Source organism: Hippoglossus hippoglossus, chromosome 6 (genome assembly GCF_009819705.1).
Source record: "Hippoglossus hippoglossus isolate fHipHip1 chromosome 6, fHipHip1.pri, whole genome shotgun sequence".
Lineage (NCBI taxonomy): Eukaryota > Metazoa > Chordata > Actinopteri > Pleuronectiformes > Pleuronectidae > Hippoglossus > Hippoglossus hippoglossus.
Genome location: NC_047156.1, coordinates 8,054,626 through 8,080,688, shown reverse-complemented (window position 1 = coordinate 8,080,688; position 26,063 = coordinate 8,054,626). Strand labels below are relative to the sequence as shown.

The 26,063-nt window shown below is 43.2% G+C and overlaps 1 protein-coding gene across 1 annotated transcript in view; it reads right to left on the bottom strand.

The window, feature by feature from the left end:
• Positions 1–26,063, bottom strand: part of b4galnt4a (beta-1,4-N-acetyl-galactosaminyl transferase 4a) — a 139,277-nt gene that overhangs the window by 16,657 nt on the left and 96,557 nt on the right. The window contains 3 exon segments of the mRNA XM_034587805.1: positions 3,210–3,266; positions 3,268–3,289; positions 18,913–18,980. Of these exon segments, the coding sequence (XP_034443696.1) occupies positions 3,210–3,266; positions 3,268–3,289; positions 18,913–18,980 (147 nt within the window).

Below are 26,063 nucleotides of genomic sequence, written 5' to 3'. Positions count from 1 at the left end.
CATACATTCCCACGCAGGTTCTTGATTTGCAGCTTTACGTTTATACACTTCATTGAATTGTGTGAAGTGCAAACCCCACTTTAATGGCCTCATGGATAGTTGGCTTAGGGGCGGCAGACAAGGGAGGGGAAAAAGAGAGAGTCCATTTCCACATGACCTTGATTTTCCTGGTGCAAATAATCACATGGATAGTTTTCTGGATGACTGGCGAAGTCTGTTGCCGAGTTGGTGACTTGAATGAGAAGACTGAGATGTAACGAGCCCGAGGAAGAGAGAATAGAAAAGGCTTTGTATAAAAAAAAATAAAAAAAACTTCAGCACATACTCTGCATATATTTCTCTCCTCGCTCCTGCTCCAATTCCCACCTCCTCCTTATTCTCTCCTTGCTTCCTTTATGGCGACCGTGTGAATTAACCTTTATGTTTAGATGAAGCCTGGAGCTAATTCTGACGGCCATGAATCTTACTCGCATACATATGTGGGTTCATTATGTGGGATTTAAAAAATAATAATGTTCTCCCTTCACTTCTTTTTGCAGCCCTCGTTCTACTTCGGCCTACAAGAACACACCTTCATACACCAAGTAGAACAATGTCTCCTGTTTTTAATCTAAAGAGGGGATGAGGGTTTGGCATTTCCTTAAATAAACAGAATTAGCAATGCATTTAAAATGGAAAGGTTCTGTGACAGCGAGAGGATTGAAAATGATCCAGAGAGATGTTTTTTTAATAACATATCTCTGTGTTTGCTGATTTAGTCATTTTTCACATTCACGTATGAAAAAAATTGCCAAGAAGCCGTTAAGTTCTCCTCTTTTCTATGGAGCGTTTCTATTGTGTTCAGCTCATTGTTCCGATCTAATCTCGGCCAAGGAGGTTATGTTTTGTCTGCTTTTGTTTGTTTGTCTGTCTCTTAGTCAGCAGGATTACGCAAAAAACTGCCAAACGGATTACCATGCAATTTGGTGGTTCGGGAAAGAGCCCATTTAATTTTGGTGCAAATCCAGGAAAAGCTTCTCCCTTTCTTCAACATTGCGGGATAGAGCTTTTTCTCTGTTGATTTCTCAGAGAATAATTCATGATCAGCCATATTAATGGACTGATATTTATGAGTGTTTGCAATTGGTGCAGATCCAGATAAAAATCCAGATCTAGTGAATTTATATGTGGTTTCATAAGGGCGTTAGCAGAGGTCTGTTTTCTATCGAGTGCCATTCTTTTGGTTCACTCGGCCCTATGAGGCAAATTGTGATTTGTGAGTATTGGCAATACAAATACATTTTGGATGGATATATGACTTCTTGGTGAAAAAAGCTCTGATCAACCCTCGGTGCACTACCAGCCCTGCATGAATGCTAATGTTGCGCCGCATCCTGCTGTATTTGTAAAAAGGCAACTGTTTTACCAACAGGTCACTGGTGCAGGAGTCATTAGTACAACAAGGACAACAACACAACAAGAGGACAACAGCGGTGCATGGTCTCGGCTTCTATTGCATCATATCTCACCAACTCAGTGTGTTTGTCCTATGCAGTGTCTCCAAATAAAGGGGGGAGGTATTTGTTTACCACTGGGATGTGGCTGTCACGGCGATAATTTATTAGTCACACTTGCACATCATCAGCAGAATATTCATAACACACCCACATCAAGGACCCGCAACACAGCAACTCTGCAGCACTTGGGGACCTGCCACCTAACAGGACATTTCTAAGGTCTGTGTGAAACTTTAGAGAAAAACACGGCCACGGGTTGTTTCCACCTGATCGTTCCAATTTAACAACATTAAAGCAGACTAGAGGCCCGAGTGTCAGTGTGGCATGTAGAGTAGCTGCGCCTGGCTGTCTCTCTCAAACAAACATCATGTGTGCTCCGTCTGGCACCGCAGATCAATGGAGTTCAGTGTGGTGATCCCACATCCTGTCAAACCCTCTCTTAAAACCTGGCGTCCAGCAGGCAGAGACCAGAGAAACAGAAAAGAGGGTTTCAGCAAAGGCTGGAACATCTACCCCGTGGTTAGGGAGTGGCAAAGAGATGGTGGAAGAAGGCAACAAAATATGTCAGGACATTACCAGTAGAAGAGCCAGGAATCAGACCTTTGTCTTTCACATATGAAGAAAGCAGCATAGGATTCTCCGATGTCTGAATGTAATCTTTGGGGTGAAGGGTGGCACATCATGCAGAGGACATGATGTATGGCGATCACATGTTTTCGTCTACAGCACATCAACACGAGCGTCTGCCCTTTTCACCAAAAGTTCTCGAGTCTCATCTTTCTAACTTGACATCTTTTGTTGGAGTACGGCTCCTCTTTTTCTTCTTTTTCATCCTTTCTATTTGTTTTTCTCTTTTCAGTTGTGCGCCTGTGGCGTGTTTGAAACCAGAATCTCCTGCTGTATTCTCACTGGCCTCACTCCACATTATCTGGATTTTTTTACTAGGAGGCTTAACACTAGAAAAAAAATAACACAGCCTCTGACTTGACCATTTGTGTTACAGCCCCTACGGAGAATGTCAGGAGATTATCCGGAGATCAGAGCATGTCTGAAAGCAGCTTGACGACACTTATAGCAACACAGAAATATAGATGGAGCGAATCAGGCACTCGGTTTTCAGGGGATAAAAACAGAATGAGAAAGAAATAAGGCTTCAAAATGACACCAAAGTTGTGTGAAAGAAGAGAAACTCCTGCAGAACTGCTGCTCTGCTGATGATGATAGTCACCATGATGACGATAACCTGGGGCTTGTTAACAGACTCATTCCATACACACACAGTGATCTCTTTTTCCTCATCTCGCCCTCCCACTCAAAGTACAGGTTACACACGAGGCGTGTGGGCTCTCGCTTGAAACTTCATCTCGAAAATTAAGCCTCACTCATCTCTGAGCCTTTGCCTGAGGTGCAGAGCACCACTGCTGGGAGAGAAATTGGTGCAGCGGAGTGTGCGGCAGAGAAAATAGAAAGTCGGAGAAGAAGTGCAGGAGGGGAGAGAGGAACGAGGAGGGTGGTAATGACATATAGAGGAATGGAATGGGAATAGAGAAAAACTGAGATTTTAAAAGAGTAGATCTGTAGCTATAGAGAAAGTCAGGGGGACAGCAAGGAGGATATTTTCTGCAGTTGGGACTAAACATGTCCATGGAAAAACCAGGACATTGCAGCTGCCTCAACTTTTCAGTCACCACGGTGAACTGTGGGTCAACTTACCCCAACCTCCACGTGATCCGAGCCCTTGTCATCCTGCTTGTGGAGAATCTCAAAGTAGGTATCGTCTGGATGAAATCAGGCTGTAGGGAAACAAAGAAACAAGTATTGTTAGATATTTACACTGATGAAAAAGCCAATTTTAAGTAACTGTGACTCCTTCCCATATGCTGGGGTGCAGCGGGGTCTGACAAGAAGAAATGTTTGTCTGTTAAAATGGTCACTGTGTCGGGTTGGGAGATTATAGAGTAATAAATTCTTGCTATGTCGAGGCCGAGGGACATCACAGACTTCATGCTGCTCTCCGGCCAATCACCGTTTGACGTCTTTTACCACATTCGTAAAGTCTCTGTAAAGGAAGTGCTTCGGCTGACTTCCAGGGCCAAGAATGTAAAACATGGCGACCGAGGCTGTTGTCTTTCCACTTTCGACACCACCATCATTCTTCTTTCTCATCGCCGTGTTTACATTTCAGCTCTTTCAGCAAAGCGCTGTGCTCCTATTGGTCACAGAGATGACGGAACTTGAAAATCTTACATGATAGTTTTTCAGTGTCCGCAATGACCCTCCCTGTCGGGTTGGGTTGATATTGTGTAGTCTGTCCTCAGCATTATGACAACATACCAAGAGTAATTGTCTGGAGAGGTACCAAACTAATTTAATGAGAATGAAGGATTACGGCAGAAGCTTTGACTTGTGACAGTTGCACACGAACAGGTTAATCAGCCTTAAATATAACTCAGCGCTACAGGCATGGATGGCAGAAGAGTCGTCAGAGAGCGGGGACATATCATCCTCCGGTCCTGGATGAAACATGACTTTTGAGACAGGAAGGAAGAAATCGATGCTCCACATAAATCAACATTTTACATTTATGCAATCGTCGGTATTTCTCTGAAACCCCTGGTTAGACTGAGTAAAGGTCTGATTTAAAGTTTGACTGCACTGATGATACACACCCACACCCACACACACGCACACACAGACCCACACAGAGCGAAATTGCTTTATTCTTATTAAACCACATCTCGGATAATAGGGCAGCATCTGTTTCTGAATGAGAGACACCCGAGCACTGCTCCACACATCATTAACTCCCACAACACACACACACACACACACAGTCACACAACTCACTGTGTAGCAGTGAATAAAGCCACGTTTCTGTGTGTATACATGTACAATACACATCTACGATGAAGGCAGCGTGTTAGAGCTCGCACCTTTTATTCGTGGAGGTTGTTTTAAGGATAAAACGACAGAGTAAATCAAAGAAAATCCAATTCCTTTAAATAAGATCACGTTAATTGTGTTGCTGCAGCCCTGGTTAATTTGTAACTGTAACATTTGCTACGAGGAACTTTGAAGTCATGTGGCTGCTCCATATTTATGTGCTCTGATTCACTGTGATATGTGATGGCTTGTGTTTTTGTTTCTTTTTCCTGTTCATTTTCTGTCTCTGCGTCTGTTTCCTGAGATTCCCCCCCCCCCCATCTCTCTCCTGTCTCTGGTTTGTCTCGAACACAAAACAAACACAGGCTCATCCTCTTTGAAGTCTTTGTTTTGAATTGAAAATGTTCACCTCAAATAACAGAAGAAACAATGGAGAAACAACACATTGTGCTACAAGGTTATATGATAAAAGTCTAAGTGCATGTCTACAATTGTTTAATCTTTATAGGTCCTAGAAGTCAATGTGACATCTGAAAGTTGCTTGTTTTGTTCTGTGCAGAATCATAGACTGTAAATAAAGATGGACGACATGTCTCCACTTCCTCCTAAATATCCGGAAGTAAAGTCAAAATATCCTGGATATGAACGCTGCCATCTTGTGTCAATGGTGTCATTTGAAGCTACAGTCTGCCCGTGTAGCGTTCGGGGGATGGAGCCGCAGGATCGAGTTCCCAGCGATTCACGTGGTCGACCAATCGAGGGTCAGTCCAGGTGTTTCACCCCATTTTTATAGCATGAAATTGAAACTCACGAATTAACACTCGTACAAACATGAAATGACAGAAAATATATTAATTAACTTTTTTGTTTTATCCATGTCCCTTCCGCTAACATAGATTTCTTGCCAATCTTTGATCCAAACATCCAGTCCAGTAAGTGGCGGTAAAGCACCAGTAAGCTGCTTTAGAAGAAGAAGAAGAAGAAGAAGAAGAGAAGAAGATGAGGATGGGCCACCAGGGGGCGACTGAGACAAATTGGCTTCACTTTTGTAGAGCACTCATCAGATCCATCTTTATATACAGTCAATGTTAAAGTAACTAGTTAAGACTTCCTAAATGCTTTAAGACTGATACAGACTTGTATTCATGTATGGGTGTGTGTGTGTGTGTGTGTGTGTGTGTGTGTGTGTGTGTGTTTGCTCAGAATATGGTTTACTGAGTTGAGAGCGAAGGACAATGGCTGAACAGTCACGAGTTGCCCCTGAGCAAAAACACCTCCACATCCTCCAGCTGCCCAGCGTTCTGGAACCAATAAATCAGTGCAGGTGCAGGGGGGGGGGGGGGGGGGCAGTGACAGTGTGCTAAGGTCACTCTCTCATGAATAGGGAACATCTCTCCGTGCAGCTGCTGAAGCGGCTCTCAGCGAACGTAAGTGGCACTTTCAGCTCCTGGCCCCCCCCCGCTTGCCCTTTCCCAAATGATTCAACGCAACGCCAATGCCAACGCTACCCCCCCCCCCCCCCAGATGTACTTAGAGAGAGAAGATAAAAACACTTCTTTTACTTTCATTTCAGACAAAAACTGCGGTGGAAAGTCTCATTGGCACAGATTAGATCATCTGAAAGTTTAATGAATACAATGAAAATGTGGGGAAATTGAGCAATCACAATTATCTCGCCCGCAGAATAGAGAAAATTGTGTCTGTCATGAAGGACACATATCAGATGAAATTATTACTATTATTAGACACGCTTTTCAAAAAGTGAAAATGTAATCTCGCTGTCCCGATTCCAACAAATTCAAAGTTAGACAAACATGGAACATCTCTCTTTTACCAATCCTGAAACTAAATGGTGATTTATTTGATTGTGTTCCTGTTCCGGGGAACTATAGACGGTTTTAGGAAATATTAGTACATTTCCTAAAACCGTTCATTAGGCTGTCTGTTCCAGACCATAATCTGTCTCCATGTGGGGGATAATCTAATGTCAGAGTGGAGAGGAGGCAGTCTGCCGCCACAGAGTTTCATGAGTCAGGCTGATACACAACCACAGACATGCACACACTTATACAATAGCGCATCAGGGCCACTTAAAAGGGACAAATATATATATAATGATATAATGACAATAAAGTTGTAATGTTATGATACAAAAGTTGTAATATAATGAGAATAAAAACCATAATATTACGATAAAAAGTCGTAGTATAACAACAACAAAGATGTAATATTATGATAAGAAAAGTCTTTATATAATACAAATAAAGTTGCAATTTTAGGCTAATGTCTTTTTTTCTAATTCTCATAATGTTAAGGTTTTATTTTCTAGTAATATTACAAATGTTACTGTCAAAATCTCAGAATCCTTCAAATGGCCCTAACATTCCGTCGTACACTTAACATAAATAATCTATAAATAACAATCACACAGATATGAACTCAAAATAAATCGTCAACATTATATTTTCAGTCAACATTTGTGGATCTCTTTTTCTTATCTCGCTGTCAGAAATATAATCACACATAAGACACACAAAGAGCCTGAAGCGGTGACAGCTCGCCAATAAAAACCTGTTACCTGCTATAGATGGCAGATAGACCCAGCGCGTGCATTGTGCGCGCTCACTCACACTCACACACACACTCTCACACACACACACACACACACTTGCCACGGATAGCATATCAGCAGAGCACAGTGAGATTGAAGCAAACAAAAGGATCATAACACACTGAGATGGATGAACAGAGGGAGAGAGCAGAACATTGAGTCCTATCCACACACTTCTCTATCTTTTGTTTAGCTATTTCCTCTTTGTATTTCCTCTTTGTGATTTGAAGTCATCTTTAGATCCCAATACAATGACAATTTCGGTTTTGGTCTACAGGCTATAATTTTGTTCCCCTGTTCTAAGGAGACACTTGGTTCCTGTGGGACTGTGATTCCGCAGCTGTCGGCTGATACTTGTCTCTCCTGTTTGTTTTAAAAACTTTGCATCACATCTTTGTGTCTGTGTCTTGTTTTTTTTGTTTTCAATTTGGTGTCAAGAAGATGGATCTTGTTTGGGGAAAAGTAAAAGTCGGAAATTAATCATGATCGGTCCGAATACAGATGGACGACAGACGAAGAAGAGAGATGTGAAGCGAATATGAAACTGAATATGAAACTGAATATGAAATGAGATTACTGTGTCCAAAAGTCTTCTGTTAAACTCTGGAGGGAAAGACGGAGAACGAGACAGGCAAACAAAGCAGCACAAAGTAGAAGGGACAGTGGTGTTCGGTGCGTGTGTGTGTGTGTGTGTGTGTGTGTGTGTGTGTGTGTGTGTGTGTGTGTGTGTAGAGTGGTCACATCAGTCTGCCTGTGATGGATGACAAGGCAGGCTCTGGCTGAAAGAGATGAAGAGACAGGCGGAAAAAAAGGAAAGATGAAGGAGGAGCGATAAATAGCAAATGAACAGCAGAAACGGAGAGATGGAATTATACAGTAAATGCCTTCAGCGTCTAGAAAGGAGAAATACATTATAATGAATATCACTGAGACGTGATTCCGTACCGAACGCCATACCAGACGAGAGAGAGGAGGGGGGGGGGGGGAAGAAAACATAAAAGACCACATGAAGGGCAAATGAGAGATGGAAGAGGAGAGAATAGCTATTAGCATGTGATTGGGAGGATGAGTAGAAGACACAAAACAGGAGTCTAATTGCCTGACTAATTGGAGTCTTTGTTTCCAGCTTCCCTGCTTGGGCTGAACAGATAGAGACAGACAAAGGAGGATGACTGGGCTGGATAACACCAGACAGGACGATATTGTGGGAGAGGATCGCCGCTGCCCAAAGTCTGCCGGATCTAAAGGATGAAATATTTATTTGGCACCAAACATATGGAGACTTCTTTTCTTTTTTTTGTGGGTTACTGCAGAGAGACAAAACCCTTTCACAAGCATCACAAAGGAAAAGTGTGTAGCTGTGGGTTTGTCTAAAAATACAAAAGCTTGGGTGCGCAGCATCCTGGAGACTGACAGACAGCTTGACACACACACACACACACACACAAACACACATAGAGATACACACAAACACAGGGGAGCTGCATTTCACAGCGAGTGAGTGAGTGGGTGCGTAGATGATGTATTGGACACGTGACGGACGCAAAAATAAAAAAATACAAAACACAAAACAATTACAAATCTCTCAGGATGAAAATTAGGTGCCGTTTAGTAGATGACGCTAAAAAGGACGTCAACTTGGAGGGATGACGAGATTCAAGAGCTTTTGATGATAAGGGACGATGTCGGTGTTGAAAACAAAAAAATGTGGGAATTCATACTTCCTACCCTGCCTCCTGCATTGCTCTATACCCGGGCGCCTCCCCTCATCTAAACGCTCCAGAGATTTGCCTGTTGTTGTGAACGCGTCTGACCTGGAAAGGCAAAGACCAGAGAACACCCAGACCAACTTGTATGGACATTTTCTCAAGTTCATGTCTGAAAACGGCTTAAAGGTGTGTGTATGATTTGTTTGGACTTTTCACTTTAACATTACTACTTTATTATTATTTATGTGTATTCACAGTTTGTACTATATTTGTAATTTTGACATTAAAAAGTAAAGTTTGCTGATTGGAAAGACGTGGTTTGGAATCATGCATTGTTTGGGGGTTTGGATTGATGTTGGGCCCCCAGGTCCCTTATGCCTGTGGCCCCCAAAATCTCTTGAAACGCTCCTGCACAAACCCACTCACACACTCTGTATCACTAACCTGTTTTGCAGTGAGCAGAATGAAGTGGCGTGGAGACTCTCTATCTTATTCTCCCTTCATCTCACCGTCTCCTCTCTGCCCGCCGGCTACAACACTTTTCCAGATTCTACTTTTCCACTATCTGCTCCCTTGCTGCGACTCGATTTCTCATTAATGCTATCTGACTTGTCACTCTGCCCCGTGTCGCTCAGCCTCTCTCGCCCGGCGCCTGCCTCCTCCAATACCCACAGGTGGCCTTTGAATAAAAGACGGTGCTCGGCGAGCGCTCTCGTCTAAATTACATTAATGATAGCAGTGTTTAGAGCTGCCCCAAGGAGATGCACAAACTTCACTCTCCTCCCAGCGCTCTCGCTCTCTCTCTCTCTCTCAAACTCCACTTCTCATGCATTCCACTAATCCATCAGAGAGCTATCACGCTGCTCTTCCCTGCAGCCTCGATAAATCCTCTTTCTTCCATCTCCCCCTCTGCTTCATCTCCCACCTCTCTCCTTTATCCCCCTGCTTGTCCTCCCTCTCATCTCCTGTCCCCTCTCTCTCTCTCCGACACTTCTCACAATGTCTCCTCTCCCTCTGTCTACTATTTCCCTCATATGTAATTATCCGATGTAGCGACACAGCAATATATCAACATCATCTTTTTCTCACTTTACTTTGGTGTTAACACTCCTAACACTGTCTTCGTGGCCTGGATGCCTGGACGTGTCAAGGAAAAAAATATTTATAGCATCTAACAATGCCTTGCTCTCCTGGGGTTTGTGTATTTGTGCTGCACTGACACATCAGAACAAAGTCGAAATACAATTGTTACATTGTCTCAAGGTCAAACAATACTACACAGGTTTACATTTTATGTTAATTACATTCTATTTTCAGTTATTTTAATTATCTGTTTTATTGCTTCTTCGCTCTATGTCCAATGCCCTTGACATGCTGCTGTAATACAATCATTTCCCAAATTGGGATCAATAAAGTCATCTATCCATCTATCTATCCATCTATCCATCTATCTATCTACCCATCTATCCATCCATCCATCCATCCATCCATCCATCCATCCATCCATCCATCCATCTATAAGCCTGACCATATTCTGTATCATTTTTTCTGTGCCAACAACTTCTGAGAGAAGAAACCAAAACATGAACTCATCCAACAAGTTATCGTCTGTGCTGCCAAAGCCTGATATATTTTTATTCCTCTCAGATGTCCATTGTCAAAAACCTATTAAAAAACATCAATGAGACACAACTTTGCTGGACGGTTCCCATCGGAGCTGCGTTTTATTTTGAGCAAATACAACTATTATATATAAAAGTACAGCCATGGTGCCGCAAACTCTAACTGATGCACCAAATGCATAGTAAAAAAGTTATCATATAATATAATGGCCCTTTTTTAAGAAATTATACTGACAGTTTTTTTTATCAATGGTCTTGATCAATACTGACTAAATCAACAAATTCTAATGTCGGGGGTGTTTTGGGATTTTAGCTGTTGGACCATTTGACAAATAACCTACTGCAGGTGGAATGTACTTTTAACGATAGTTGGTTTTGGTCAATAAATGTACCGTATCTTCGGATTTCTCAATCAGAACAAAATCAGGGATTTGTCTGGGTCAACATTGTAGTTGTTTTTAGACTTTTTAGTGAAGAATTGTTACACATCATATCTTTAAATGGAATAGTTTTTAATAATGGATAATAATTACTAATTTCTATAATAATCTTTTAACTCTGCTCTGCTCAAATTTAGTTCTTTGAATCTTTGAACCAGGGAAAGAGTGTGTATAACATGTTTATGTTTCCAGGACGTGTCTACATCCTGGATAATGACCAAGTCACTTTCCAACCAGCTCAGATATCTGCAGATGCTCAGACTGTAATCCCTGTGTTTTCCTCAAACTGAGCTGACCCGCCGTCATCATTACTGTCTCCAATCACAATTGGCCAGAAGCATCCCCCTGTTAGAGTTTCGGCAGTAACACTGATGCATTACTGCCAGTCAAGTCTCCGCTACCACCGTGTTTGACAGCTGAGGAAATGTGCATCAACACCCCAAATATAAGCCCCAGCACACATGCATGAACTCTTCCTCACACACACAAACACACACAAACATAGATTTGTGTCTCAGCAGGCTGTCATCACTCATAAAAACAGATGGCGGAGTAAAGGCCTGAGGGGAAGAAAGTGGGACAGAGGAGTCATTGCAACTTCCCTGCGAAAAGCTTCATTCTAATTCAGCTGCTGCAGTGAATCAACCAATTACCTTGAGTGAGGAGAGATTAGCATTAAGGTTGGTATTTACAGTCGAACACGGTTAGGAACACGCAAAGACACACACACACACACACACACACACACACACACACACACACACACACACACACACACACACACACACACACACACACACACACACACACGCAAGTGAACACAGTGTAAATATGATGAGACGGTGCAGGTGCAACATTCAGCTCGTCCCCGTGCTCCTTCTGTATTCCTGTGATGTCACGGGTACAAGTACTCTCTGGAAATGTTCGAGCCTCCTCGCCGGATAATAGCCAGCGGTGCTTAAGTGATTCAATTATAGATACTCAGAGATCTCCCAGTGAAATAACTGGTCATTCTTCACTAGGTTTCCCTCATTGTCGCTGGGAAAGGCTCAGTCAAATCTCCCCTACACCAACTATTAATGGCATCTGGAGGTTTTCTGTTAAGTCACGGGAAAACTAGCTGGGGCGTTTGCAGTGTGTGTAAGAAGTAGCACAATAGGCGGAGGAGATGAAAAGGAAAAGTTAATAGAGGAGGGAAAAAGACAATTTAAAAAGTGAGAAGACATAAACAAGAAAACACATCAGCGGCCACGTTTCTGCAGACAGATTGAGGGTAAATGTCATTTTCTGCAGTTTGTGAAAGCGGAAAGTGGCTCCGGCAAAATGCCAGCGGAGGCATCATCGATAACCTTGGAAACAGTGTCCACCTTTCCACCTCATCACGCCATGGTTGGTCTGCAGCAGCCATTTTCAATTTCAGCCATTACACCAGAAGGCGAAAAATCTTGACACATCAGACCCTCGTGTTTGGAAACTCCTCCACAGAAGGCGCATGCAGGTTAATGCTCAAACCGAAGAAACACAGAGGTCGTTTAATTGACTTCCGCTTCTTCCTTATGCCATTTGGTTTTCTTGAACCTCACCCTCGCCACTGCTGATGAGAATCCGCCAGCGCTCATTAGTTCCCGATATCTCTGCAACAGCATTTCCTCTAATCTTCATCCGACTGTCAGTCACATCGCAGCCTGAGCAGCTCTACAGACTCTGAAACACTTGACGTCAGGCGCGTTGTCAGACGTCAGGCTAGCGCAGGATGCAACACGGCGCCGTTCGGTTCGTAGAATTTGAGCTAATGTCAATCTCCCCGGTGTTGTCTCCAACGCCCGGGGCTGTGGTAGCTGTGTCAGAGAGTGGAGATAGTGTTGACAGGGTTATCTGGGTTCCTCCTCTGACTATCTCACTGTCACTTATCAGGCTGTTGTGACAGCACACTGACAAACGATCACTTCACAGGTACGAGAGGAGGCGGAGACAAAAAAAAGTTAAGACGGCCTCTTTTAAACTGACTTTATTTTGAAAGTCAGATCAACCGATTCTAGGAGCATCAGAAACAAGTAACTTCCCGGTGTTTCTTACTTTCTTTACTTTGATTGAATGTTCTAAGGTTTATTTTTAAATGCACAAATAGGCTGTAGCCTTTTGTGGGGCGGGGGGGAGCGATGACTCACAGTAACTTTCATTGTGAACTAATGATTCGCAGTAGAGCACAAACCTCCACCAAGGCTCAACAGCCCCCCCCCCCCTTATGGAACCCCATTTAAATCCACAAGATCTGGATTTCTGTTTGAATCCACACCAAATTACACAAACTCGTATATATCAGTCCCCTGAATTTGCCTTATTCATCCTGGGAAATCTGTGAAAATGTCAAAATAATTTAAATTCCTGGATCGCTGGATCGCCCCTTTGTCCAGATCCATCCCAAAAATCAATGGGGACAACTCCAAAGTATTTAATTTAATGTGAATTAAAAAAGGAAATAGCAATAGTAGCAACCCTCACATGAAGCTGGTGATCAAGTTAGTTGATTGGACAATTAGCGAATCAATCATGGTTCATCTTTGACTGTTTCTGTCCTTGTGTTAATTATATAACTGTTATGAATGGAACAAATACAAGCAAGCCTCTGGTGCTACAGAATATTGTGTTGATGCTTCCTACCACATTTCATCTGACGATCTGTTTACTAAATATAGACTTGGAGTTTTAATGAGATGGAGCCACAAAGAACTGAAGGAAGTGTTTGGTGAAAGCTGAAAGAAAGAAGCTGAGGCTGGAGAAAGCTGAGAAGGTAAAAGAGACAAATAGTCTTGAGCCTCAGCTTTTCAGAATAAGAACACAGGCAAAACTATTTCTCCTCCACTCACTCACTCACACTCACACTCACACACCCACACACTAAACAGTGTGAGTCATTACCTCCAGGTGGTCAGAGCCAGGTGGTTTCCCTAACAGCTGTACGGTTCCAACCCTCCCGTCCATCCCATCCTCTAAACTGCCACCTAGGACAGACGCTCACAGCAACAAAGCTACGGCCGAGTGGTGGAGAGGAATATGTATTTGAAGCAAAGCATAACTTGTTTCAATCTTTGGCCTTTTCACACCTTTTACAGTTTTATATTCAGTCATAAAATATAACGGCTATTATGGCAAAGGACTGATGGAGTAGACAAAAGGGGGTTTGATGTATTGGCCAAAGGAGCAAGTGGAGCAAATTATTCAATCTGGGGGAGTAAAGTTATGGTTTGAATTTGTGTCTCTGAGTCCCAGCGATCATGTGATTATATCGGAGCAGCCTTTACCAATGAAGAAACACATAGCAAAAGTCAAACATTACTGGTCCACACTATGAGTTGTCTCAGTCCAACGCGTGTCCCTGATCGATCGGAGCAAACCAACAGACGGAGCCGACAGAGCTTTTTGCTCACAGAACTAAAGTGTTTGAGTTTAACAGTCAAAAATTCAGTCGTACAAAATGACTTCTCTAAACCCACAGACTGCTTTGTTTTAGTTTCACTTTCTAGTCGGACTCGGGATCGAATTATTTGAGGAGGCTTCGCTCTGTGTAATGATCTCTCTCTCTTTTCATCCCGCTGCTCTGTGCTGTGCTTTCATTATCAGGATTATTGGCTCATTTCCTCATACGGGGTAAATGAGAGGAGCCAGTTTACTCTGAGGGGTGATTTCCCCGTCAGGTCTGAAATGGAGCCTTCAGGTCCGGAGGAGCAAACGTCACCATCGGAGCTGTGCATTCAAAATGAGTTTGACACAGATTAAACTCTACACGACCATTTCATCTAATGAAGGTTAAAATGATCAGCGTTTGAAGTTATGATTATTCATTCAGATACAACATTACAACTAGACAAGTGCTGTGCACGTATCTCCCATTAACCCTTTCCCAGAAGCCTTTTCACTCATCCCTATAGTTCACACTTCATTGCAGTTGGTAGATTTAAAAAGAATTGTCTTGTAATTATTGAGAATAGCAGCCCTCAAATTTAACATCGATTAACCAGGTTTAATTATCCAAATGTTAAATGGACTGTGTTTCTACAGCACTCAAACAGTACAGTACAAGTCTCATTCTCCCATTCACACACATACACATTCACACAACACTCAGGTTTCTATTACACACACATATTCATACACGTCCACTGCCGGCACAGCCATCAGGGGCATTTCGGGGTAAGTATCTTGCCCAAGGACACATCGAGTCCTTGGGATTTTATCACCGACCTTCTGGTTAGTGGACTCTATCTCCTGAGCAACACCCTGTTACCTCCGCTAAGGTGTTTTCCTCATTGTGTATTTGTCTGTTATTTAGCAGGATTACACCAAAACTACCGTTCGGATCACCAGGAAACTTGGTGGAAAGATGCAGTATGTGTAAAGGAAGGAATCCGTTCAATTGTGGTGCAGATCCGGATCAAGATGCAAGATGCAGATTCACTCTCTTAAACATTTTTCCACATTTGAGTACATTTTTCAAAAAAACCCGAAAAAATATCATGTATCTTGCTAATAAAAATCTTTTTTGGTGCAGATCCAAATACAAATCTGGATCTAGTGAATTCAAATGTGGCTTCATAAGGGGACGGGTTGTGCAGGTACATGTGTGTGATCCTCCGAGTGCCATTCTAGTTTCTATATATTGTCTGTAGTCTGTGTTTGACCTGGTTTATAGCAAGAGTTCAGATTTGTCGAAATGCAGCGACTTTGTTATTGTTTGTTGCTGTTTTTCTGAGGGAGGACTCCCAGACCCCCCGCAGCATTTACTGTATGTACTCTGCTCCTTCCTTTTCAAACAAGCAGGTGCCCATGATAAGCCACACAGACTGTATATGCCCTATATGTGTGACTGTGTGGGCGTGAACGTGCACGGTTGTGTTGGCTGGTTACAATAGCCTGTGATTGCATCGCGTCAAACCTCCAACCCGATAAGTGAAGTGTTTCAAGTGAACTCCATCATTCCCTGACAATAAGATTCAACCCTGCAGCAGCCATTAGTCACTGCTCACTCAGCTCTACTACAGTCAGCTCCAATGAGCCGCGGTGTAAAAATAACCACACTCCAAAGCGTGAAGAAGAAAAGAAAGAATGAAATAAACAGACCTAGCTCGAGTGGGAGTGTCTGTTGTGTTTCTTTCTGCTCTCCTATATGTTCAATTACATTTGATGTGGGCTGCTCTCTGTTCTGCTCTGCGCCGTTCGACCCCAGTCGTTTATAAAACTCCATTTTACTTTGGCTCCGTCCCATTTCATCCTGTTCCAGGCCCGATACGATAATATGTGGAAACAGTTGCACATTAAGTGTGAGAGCTGTTTCAAACGGCAGCTTTGATCAAGGCTCTGAGTGTAACTGTGGTAGAATGGAGTCTGTAAATAGGCTCAAATGGCCCTGAACTTATGCTCCAAAAACAAATTGCACAAGTGGATCACGCCACCAAGGGCCGCAGCCTCGTGTGCAATGACTAATCATTTTCCCAGTTGCTTTCCATCTACAAACCCGAGAGTAATATTTCAGCATTACCGAGTTCATTTCACTTTGCTCAGTTATTTCTTTATTTTAACAGGCTTTACAAATGTTTCAAATTATCAGGTGATGAAATCTGTCTAATGACTGATTATTATTGCTGTACACGCGCTCTGATGTATTATTATAATTTTTTTTCTCTTACAAAAATGATATAATGTTCTGTTCCGCGCTGCTAATTTGCTCATTTCGAATCCATCCCAGCTCATTTGAAGAATACAATTTTATGAATGCATGACGATTAATCCTGCTGCACACGCAATTTGCCACGCTCAGGAGCGCATCGGCTTCGCCACGAACAGGTTGGGTGCGATGGTGCGTGAGGGATGCGTGTCGCGCGGCGGGGGGAAAAAAAAGGAAAAGAAATAAAGTGCCTTTGCTTTGGGATGTTTCAATAGAGTCATTAGATGCAGAGAGGATGCAAGAGGCACGGTGCTTAACAAACACATGCACATTAATTCACAGAGGCATGTGCTTATATTCACATGCAAAAAAAAAGATGTTTTCCTGGGAATTCTCTAACGCACGCCCACGCACAGAAACATCAAACCAGATTTCACCTAATTATCTGAAACTCGACTTTCATGCAAGTCTTTGACGAATTCGCCCTAAAGCCTGTGATAATGTGTAGCTGTAAAAAAAAAAAAAAAAGAAGAAAGTTGACAGTCATTAGCCTCTATCGCCTCCTGAAACTCCACCAAGTTCCCCCCGACCTGTTTCATCTCTGGTGCACCGCATTTCACGACCTGACAGCGGGATCGTGAATCACTTCACAGTTCAAGGTAGACATTTCACGTGTGCGTAACTTGATATCGCTGTTCTTTCAGATCTCAGAGGGACAGGGAGCATACAGTCGAAACATGTTCTCTGCAGCAGCTTCCCTCGAGTTGGCCGTTTTATGGCCGTAAGCATGCGACAGGTGGAGAAAACAGTTTCTGTGCGAACACATAACTTGTAAACACACACCCATCCAAGCAAAAAGACGCGGTAACAGTTCACGAAACATGCATCGTCACGACCGACGCTCTCCGCCACGCGGCCTTTTTAATGTTCCCTGCCATACTCAGCGCCTGGTTATGCTATTGTTGTCTTGTTATTGTCGGAGAACGCCAGATGCCTGTCAGACAGGAAGAGAAAATTGAAGAAAAGAAACTTTCAACCTCCTCCTCCTCCTTCGTCTTCATCTTTTGTCGTCTCTTTGCGCTCCCTTGAAGTCTGCTGTGCCTGCTGTGCCAACCAGACCCTGTTAATCCTATGCACTGACAAACACACGCCAATAGGTCCTGGCCTGTATTCAACCCCCTTATGTCATTCACAAATGTTTATTCATTATATAAAGTGTGTGTGTGTGTGTGTGTGTGTGTGTGTGTGTGTGTGTCTGTGGCAGGATGTGCAGCAGATGTGTGGTTTTTAATGAGCAGCGAGGATTTCCTGGTGGTTCAAACCTTCTCAAAATGACACGTAACGATGCACAAACATTTATGATGAAACCTTCACACATAACAACACCTGTCTCCACTTCCTCCAACTGTCAACAACTGAAGCTAAACTACCCCGGGTATGACCGCCGCCATCTTTGGAGCGAGGTCCCATCGATCGCCCGGCAATCACGACGTTTTCAAACAGATAATAAAAACCAAACTTACCAGGAAAATAAACACTTAATGTGCACTTTGGTTTTATATTTGGGTCCATGCGCCATCCAATAACATGGAGAGGACAGGATGTATGACTTAATCTGCATTGGCTTCAGTTTTAGGGAGCTTTCTTATCTTTATATAAAGTCTATGTGCAATAAGTAAACAAGAGTAATATCTCACTTTGAAAATGATCCACGGTTTAACTGCGAAAACAGTTTTTCTTCTTCATTGTTGTATGTGTTCATCATCAAATTTGTACCATTTAGAGATGCTAAAATATTCTTCAGCAAAGATACGTGTGTGTGTGTGTGTGAGAATAATTTACGGCAGCACTCTACAGCTTATTTCATCCAATCAGGCAAATGTGGGAGCCCAGAGGAATAGGAGCACTGTTCTTAGGATCCCGTCTCCTGCTGCATAATCACATAGACTTAACAATGACTTCAGAAGCAAACTGGCTGCAGATCAGTGCTCATATCAAAAGCTGCTTTTATGCAGCAGCTCCCAGCAATTAGGGAGAGACGTGTTGAATCCGACAGGACTGGAGTGGTTCTCATCTCGCATTTAGAGATTGAGAGGCCTTACAACTGCTCTGATCCTCTACACCTGATGAACCCATCTACTGATACATTCAGCGGGGTCCAAAAGTCGGAGACCACTTCCCCATTCAAGTGAAAGTACACAGAAGAGAGTCCCTGAACACTGGAGCCATCAATTCCCTTCTGCGTCTGAGCAGGAAAAGCTTTTTGAGGCTGCTATAGGAAACTACGTAATCTGGAGATGCATTACCAGATACAGCTATAAGACCTAAGTCGTACGAGATGCTCTGGAGCTGTGTACTTGTCAACTTAGATGCTAATAAGGCCTCGTTTCAGACACAGCAGAGTAAGTACAAAAAAAAAATACCTGGCTTGAGAGTGAAATAAATAACTGTCCCGTGGAGAAATGTGTGTACTTGTCACAGGTACTTACTGCACAGACTTGGAGGACTGGGACCTGAACTTGCTGAACTCGCCTGGAGCGGTCCACTCTGTTCCCAGCTGCAACACACAAGACAAGAGGCACAGATCAGAGAGGGTGTGAGGGAAAGAGAGCGAGGGGGGGGGGGGGGGCACAAGTGCGAGAGCATGGGATAAAAACAGTATGAGAAATGTTGAGGTGCACTAAAACATTTGAGATCGATTTTGGGAGGGAAAAAAAGCAGCGGTTTTCGGATTTATGGGCGTCGACTGGTGACGGACCCACCAGCTGAAAATGGATGCTGCAGGATCCCGTGGTTATAATAACAAACCTCTTTTACACCAGAGTTAGAGGGTATACGCAGGTCTTGGGGTAAACCGGTGATTGACTCCTTTCTTGCTGCGAGTAGAGGAGATCCCAAGATGGCAGAAACAATAAGTACACAAACGTTCATGGCTATTTACGAGCCAACTCCCAGAAGTTCAGTGAGTGTCATAACGTTGAAATGAAATTAGCTCATTCCCCTGGGTGTCATTTCTCCATCACTGCCGATCTGAGCCGGAGCCAATTAAAACCAGTGTTTCCTGCAGAGTCATTTGACCCGGGAGTGAATGCCGACTGAATTAATTCCCATTGCAGACAAAAGCCAGATGTTAGTAGGTGTCAGTGGGTTTTTTGACCAGTGGAAAAGAGGCTACAGAGAGCGACAAGATCATCTTCCCCAAAGCAACAGGGAGAGACAACGCATGAGACAAGTTCAGAGAGACACAAACAGACAAGCGCTCATGGACAAAAACAGACAGTAAACGAGAAAGAGCGACTCCCTGCCAACACTAAGCTCTAAGAAGCTGGCTCATCCAGAGCCCTGAGGCATCCGGCTTCGGCCCCGCGGTCGAATCAGTGCCCGTTCATTTCCTCAGCAAGCCAACGCGGCTAATTAAGGCCCCCTGCTGCCGCTGATCCATATGAAAGAATACGGCTAAGATCACAGCGGGCTCGCCTCTAATTGTTTTTGTTGGCCACACATCCCGGTTTGAAACTGGTCAGAAGACATGGAGGCGTGTGGGAGCGACAGATCACAAGAGTCTTTCAGCTTGTAAATAGCTGCTGATCCTCACTCTGGGTACCGCAGTGTTTTCACAGCAACACACACCTACGGCATAATGACACACACACATATACGAAATGGCACAGAACACAATGGCACCTCTGAGCGTGTTCGCTGGCATGTGAAGAGAGCTGCGACGAGGGGAAAAAAAACAACTCAAAAAACACGCAGTAATGTCAGTCCAAAATCAACCGGGCCCCTGGCAGCGCTAAAGCCTTTGGAGTCTGTGTGAAGCAGTTGGCTCGACAGGAGGAGGGACACAATGTGCGCTACTGTGCCTCCGCTCTGAAGCCCACAGCGCGCTGCTGCTCGCGGTCCACACAGGGCACAACGGGCCTCACATCTATTCCTCCTCCGGCACAGAAGGAAAAAAGGGGTAGGAGTTAAATCACTGGAAAGGAATATTTAAACGAGAAAAGTAGCTCATCCAAGCTCCCGCAGTTTAATTTCACAAAGTCAGCTTTAAAGATGAAAATGTTTCTTTCAAAATCATTTAATATGTGTGTTGACTTCAGAAATGAATTTTCCTAGTATAAATATTTGACATTGCCAAAAGTCGACTTCTTCTAAAATGAAACCTACAAGTTCTTAACTCACATTTATGGATATTAAATAGTTCTGCATGCTAATGTGTAGAATCTGTCGGCGCGGGACACGATTCTGAGGCCCGAAGGCTCCTGGTTTCTGTTTCTAGTTTGACCGATGATGTTTGAGCAGAGTTTGGTTGCCCGCAGGTAAACAGTCTGTGTGGAGAGCAGAAGAGGCATCGGCGAGAGGCTTTTAAATTTTATACGCATTCATATCCAGATAGTTGTTGATAGATTAGCCAAAATATCGTCTGGACCTAAAACAGACTGTAAAAAGTGAACGGTGAAGGTGAGTCTTGGCCCAAATATACGCTGTTTACACTGGAAGCCCCAAAATATTGTCCGTTTCCCCCAGAGGCTTATTCATCGTCAACGATATTCAAGGGGCTCCGAGACACACTTTCCAACACTTCCCTTTTTATGCTTGTGTAGAAGACAATACTTGCGAGTTGACATGATCGTGGGCTGTAACATTTGTTTTCTACATAAATAAACGACAAGTGTATCTCATTTAACTCCTGGACTGCGTTAACTTTTCATTGTGTTCCGTTCAGCTCCTCCTGACATGTAACAGGAAGGTCTGACTCTCACTTCAGCTAGTCTCTCTCAAAAGAATCGTCATTAAAATAAAACCTTGCGTCCCTGCAAAGTGCGGCGTGTTTCTCAACACCTTCACTGAAACCTAAATAACTTTGACAAATCGTAGGAGAATGACGCAGGCACCTGAACTTTAAAATTGTTCAAAGCAGAAGGACAAAAACAGTCTGGGATTTAAAACTTTGCAGTGAATATAAATGAGAAACTTGAAAATGTCTCTAATGTCTCGCTGTACGTACATGTTTATATTCTGTCTGTGAGTGAATTGCTTTTTTCCTGAAAGGGCTGTTGTTCGGCAGATGAAAAAGAGAGTGATCACTGCAGCAGGCGGCATCGCAAAAATATTCATCTCTTATCTGCTGCTGACTCTCAAGACAGCAAATCTTTCTTCTTTTTTTTTAAATAAGTAAAAAGGAATCTGCGTGCAGGCATAAACATGATCATTTCATTTGTTTCCACAGTAAATATGAATTCATAAGAGAAATGATGCTGCGGTGGAAGGAAGTTTATTCTAAGAGTGAACGTGAAGCTAAATGTCATCTTGTTAAGGATACTGTTTAAAATATTGATGCCTTTTATTCAGCAGAGAAATTAGAGTGACCTTTAAACCTTGACTTTCTAATTCAAAAGGACATGAAAATCAATCATGATGCATAATATAGCAAAATTAGTAAAGTAAAATTACACTCGAGTGTGTCGTTAATTAAAAGAATAAAGAGGTAAAAATGTTAATTTAACATTTTAAAATAAGTAGATTTTCACAAAGGACAAAAACACATGTGTCAAGGAGCAAATCTCCTTCAAAAACCTCTCTATGACACACACACACACGTCTGGCACCACTTCCCCAGACTGGGAGTCCACTGTGCACACACCCTACACACATGCACACAGACATGACGTCCCACTGAACGATGAGTCACTCCTGGTTGGGAGCAGCATCCCCTCGTAAAGCAGGAGGTAAATCAGAAGGCAAGCGGCCAAGTTGTCATGGGGAGCAACAGACACACAGACACACAGACCACACACACACACACACACACAGACCACACACACACACATACACACACACACAAGCAGTTTCATAGGTCACCTTTGGAAACTTTACATAAACTTGCATTAATTTCCTGGAGACTTGCTCTAGCCCATAACTCTGGTCTGACCTAAAACCAGCTTTTTCCTAATTGGGGACAAATGTTGTGTCCCCAATTAGGAAAAAGCTGAAATTTAGCCCAGGTACCACACACACACACACACACACACACGCACACACCATATTTTGCTTATATGAACTGAACCTGAAGATTAAATTTCTCAACACACAGCCCAGACATATTGTAACCTTGTTCTACTATAACTCATCTCTCTTTTTTCTATACTCTGGTGCACACACACACACACACACACACACACACACACACACACACACACACACACACACACACACACACACACACACACACACACACACACACACACACACACACAGAGAAACAGACACAAACATGTGGGTACCTTGATAAAACGTAAAAAGTGAAACACAAAACGGGGTCAAGAAAAGTGACAGATGTGGAGGAATCACTCCCTTTTCTATGAATTCTGTTTCTTCTCTACTGTCTTTTTAATAGAGAAACAGCTGACCTGTGCTTTAACTTCAGAGAGCTGTATTCTTTATCTCCCTCCGTCTCACCTACAGTTTGGTTGTTCCATTGACCTTGAGCCTGTTAGAATACACTGCACACACTTGGTCTGTTCACAGCTTTCTAGATATACATAATAATACGCAACATATACCGACGTGCTATGAGAAATGAAGTCAGAGTCGTAACAACCGCCTTTGTTTTGATTGTTTCCTCTGGGTGTCATTGTCTCATTCAGCAGGGAGAGCTGTTGCTTTTAAGTGCGACCATGTTTACGTTGCTCATTCGCCCATTTGAATGAAGTGCAGGAATCTGAAGGGTGATTCTAATTCGATTTATCTTAGCAAAACAAATCTGCCTGCAGATACTTCAAACAGGTTCGAGGCCGGTCGTCCATCACAACTATCCTCACGTCTGTTTCTATTGTTGTCAGAGCTACATTATCAAGAGGTGGATGTACAGCTGTTACAGGAGTTACAATCTAATGTTGTGCATGGGGCTAATGTAGCTGCCACAGGAACAGGAGCAGATAAATGTGTGCTGTGATGGATTACCTATCGCAAACAGGTTTAAAATTATAATCTTTGGGGCATCCATTTATTAAGTTGTTGAATTTTGTGGTATTTATTTTTTTGGGACTGATGCTGCTCCCAGAAAAACAACAGAAAGATGCTTTGACACGTCAGAGCAGGAGAAGCATGATTAACAGTAATGACGGTTGAGTTCAGTTCAAGTGTCACAGTTTGCCATGACTTTGTGGCAGGAAACCACCGAGCACAATATCAAAGAAACCCGAGAAAAGCAGAAACCTGTTCTTTGTCTTTTGTGTTAAAAATGTCTTCTTGTTTTTTTGGGACGATGACTCGAGAATCGCTGGGAAAACTGTTGTTTAGTTTTCAGACGGCGCATCGCCGTGGAACAAAGCGAAGGGAAAACCTTATCCCTGATTCTGAAATAACGTCTGATACCACCACAATGACAAAGTCTCGTCTGGGTGAAATTGAGCAGCGGCTGCTGCTGTGGAGTCGGGTATCGATTGCATCTATCTCATCCAGTTTCCTGTCTGCGTCTCCGTGGCTGCATTATGGAGCAGACAGAAGAGGTATCACAGCACTTGTGATACACGAGTGCCTGCGAGTGTCTGTGCACAAACAAACCCACGCTCACACAGACACACGCAGAACACTCGCATACATGTGCTCCGTCACGAGACCCTCGAAGCTCAGCGGGAGCCGTCTGGACATTCTGATTGAACAGAGAAATCTCATTACAGATTAGCTGTCAGGCAAAAAGTATGTTGGGCGCTGAGGCCGGACAATGGATGATCCTCGCTGACATTGAGGACGTTAATATGTTCCACAGCGGGATCAGGGAGAGTGGTCTTATTACAAGCTGCTCTTCATACACACTGACCAGCTGGTGTGTGTGTGTGTGGGATGGAATACAAGAAGTACTACGTTGTGGGAATCAGGATTACTGAGCCGTCTTTATATAGGATATGTGTGTGTGTGGTTTTTTTTTGTATATTTATGAGAGAAATACTGATGTCACCATTGCCCTGTGATGAGGGGGGTTTAAGCAGAATATTATGATATCACAGTGTCGTTAACCTTTGACCTTTGACTACGGAATTCTAATCAGCTCATCATTGCTTCCAAATGGACGTTTGCGCCTGATGAAACTCCCTGGAGGCGTTTCTGAGACATTGTGCTCGCAAGAGTGGGACAGACGTGAGGTCACAGTGACCTTGACCCTTAACGAAAATCATTTCATCTTTTAGTTCGAGCGGAACGTTTGTGCAGGATATGAAGAAATTCTAGTTCCAAACGTCCTGGAGCTATGAAAAGATCCCGACAGCATGTTCATTACATTAAATGGGGTCCCTCCATGCATTCATATCATCATTTTAGACCCACGGAAATTCATAATGATAATCTTAGAATAGATAAAGGCTTTTATGCTTGATTGTCTTATTAGGATTTATCATATTTGTATATAAAACCTTGTATTTGGAAATTACAGACACGCTGTTGAAGGAGGTTTACCTGGACTTTCCAGAGCCAGTTTGTGTGCAGTACCACTTCCTGCTGTGATGCTCAGACCGGGAGGTGGAGATACTGCAGCAGTGTGGTTACTTCCTCATTACAAATTTAATCTATTCATTTAAACATAAAATCACAGGCTATTATCTCTTCTTTATTCAGAGCTATGAGTTATTATGAGGATTTAAACAGAATAGAGAAAAGTTTTTGACCTCTTTTTAGAGCTGAAGTACTTAAAAAAACAGCCTTGGCATTAAGCCCTCTTTTCAGATTAGCACGGATTTACCTGTTTTAGTCATAAAATCTGTGATATGCGAGGACATCAGTACACGCTGCGCTGCATATGAAAGATATAAAAAATGTGGTAAACAGTAAAATTTCTTGTAAGACTTCTTATTCCCAGACAGATGGGTCACATAATGAGGAACGGAGTCCCAGGTTTTATTTGTCTCTGAAGACAGAGGAGGCAGCGAGGCCTGTCTGTCAGCCACTGGCAGAATGAATGATCCCTGGCCATAGTGCTCGCTCCCCTGCCGTTCTCTAAATGATATTTCTCCACTGCTAAATGTCACATCAATATTCACTGCCGGCTAATTAATCTCGGCCCGTGTGGAACCTGGTTACTTCTTTCCGCGTCCTGTTGGAAATACAGATGGCTCCATGGCTGGACCTTTGCTCTTTTAGCACAAATTTACCCGGAGCATTCATATGGTTCTTAAGTTCCTTAAATATTTTCAGACGGTTCTACCAAGAGTCCTTCATTAGTAAAGCCAGCAGCGGAACACCTTGACTGTTATTCGATCGCGGGCGGAGGGGACTTCGAGGATAGATGGGAAAGGAAAACGATTTCTCACAGGATGTTCTACAGGAGGATTTGCTGGGGTTCTGAGCCGCCGCGTGCTTGAGGTGAGTGATTGCGTGCGTGTTGGGATGGTGACATGAGGTCGAGCGGGTGATTACTATAGAGGAACAAGGTCGTATCGCTCAGTGTCCTTCCTGCTGGTGGACGGTGGACTCTGGATGGAATGAAAAGGCTTGTGTTGGTCAGGAGCAGATGTATTATGGCTCTTGACTTAATGACTAAATTGATAGTTACATATATAAAATAATACCCTCCAACATCCTATCTGTCATTGTGTCCATGAATGAAAGGAAGGGAATCCATTAGAGCCATGAGTCATCCTCAGCC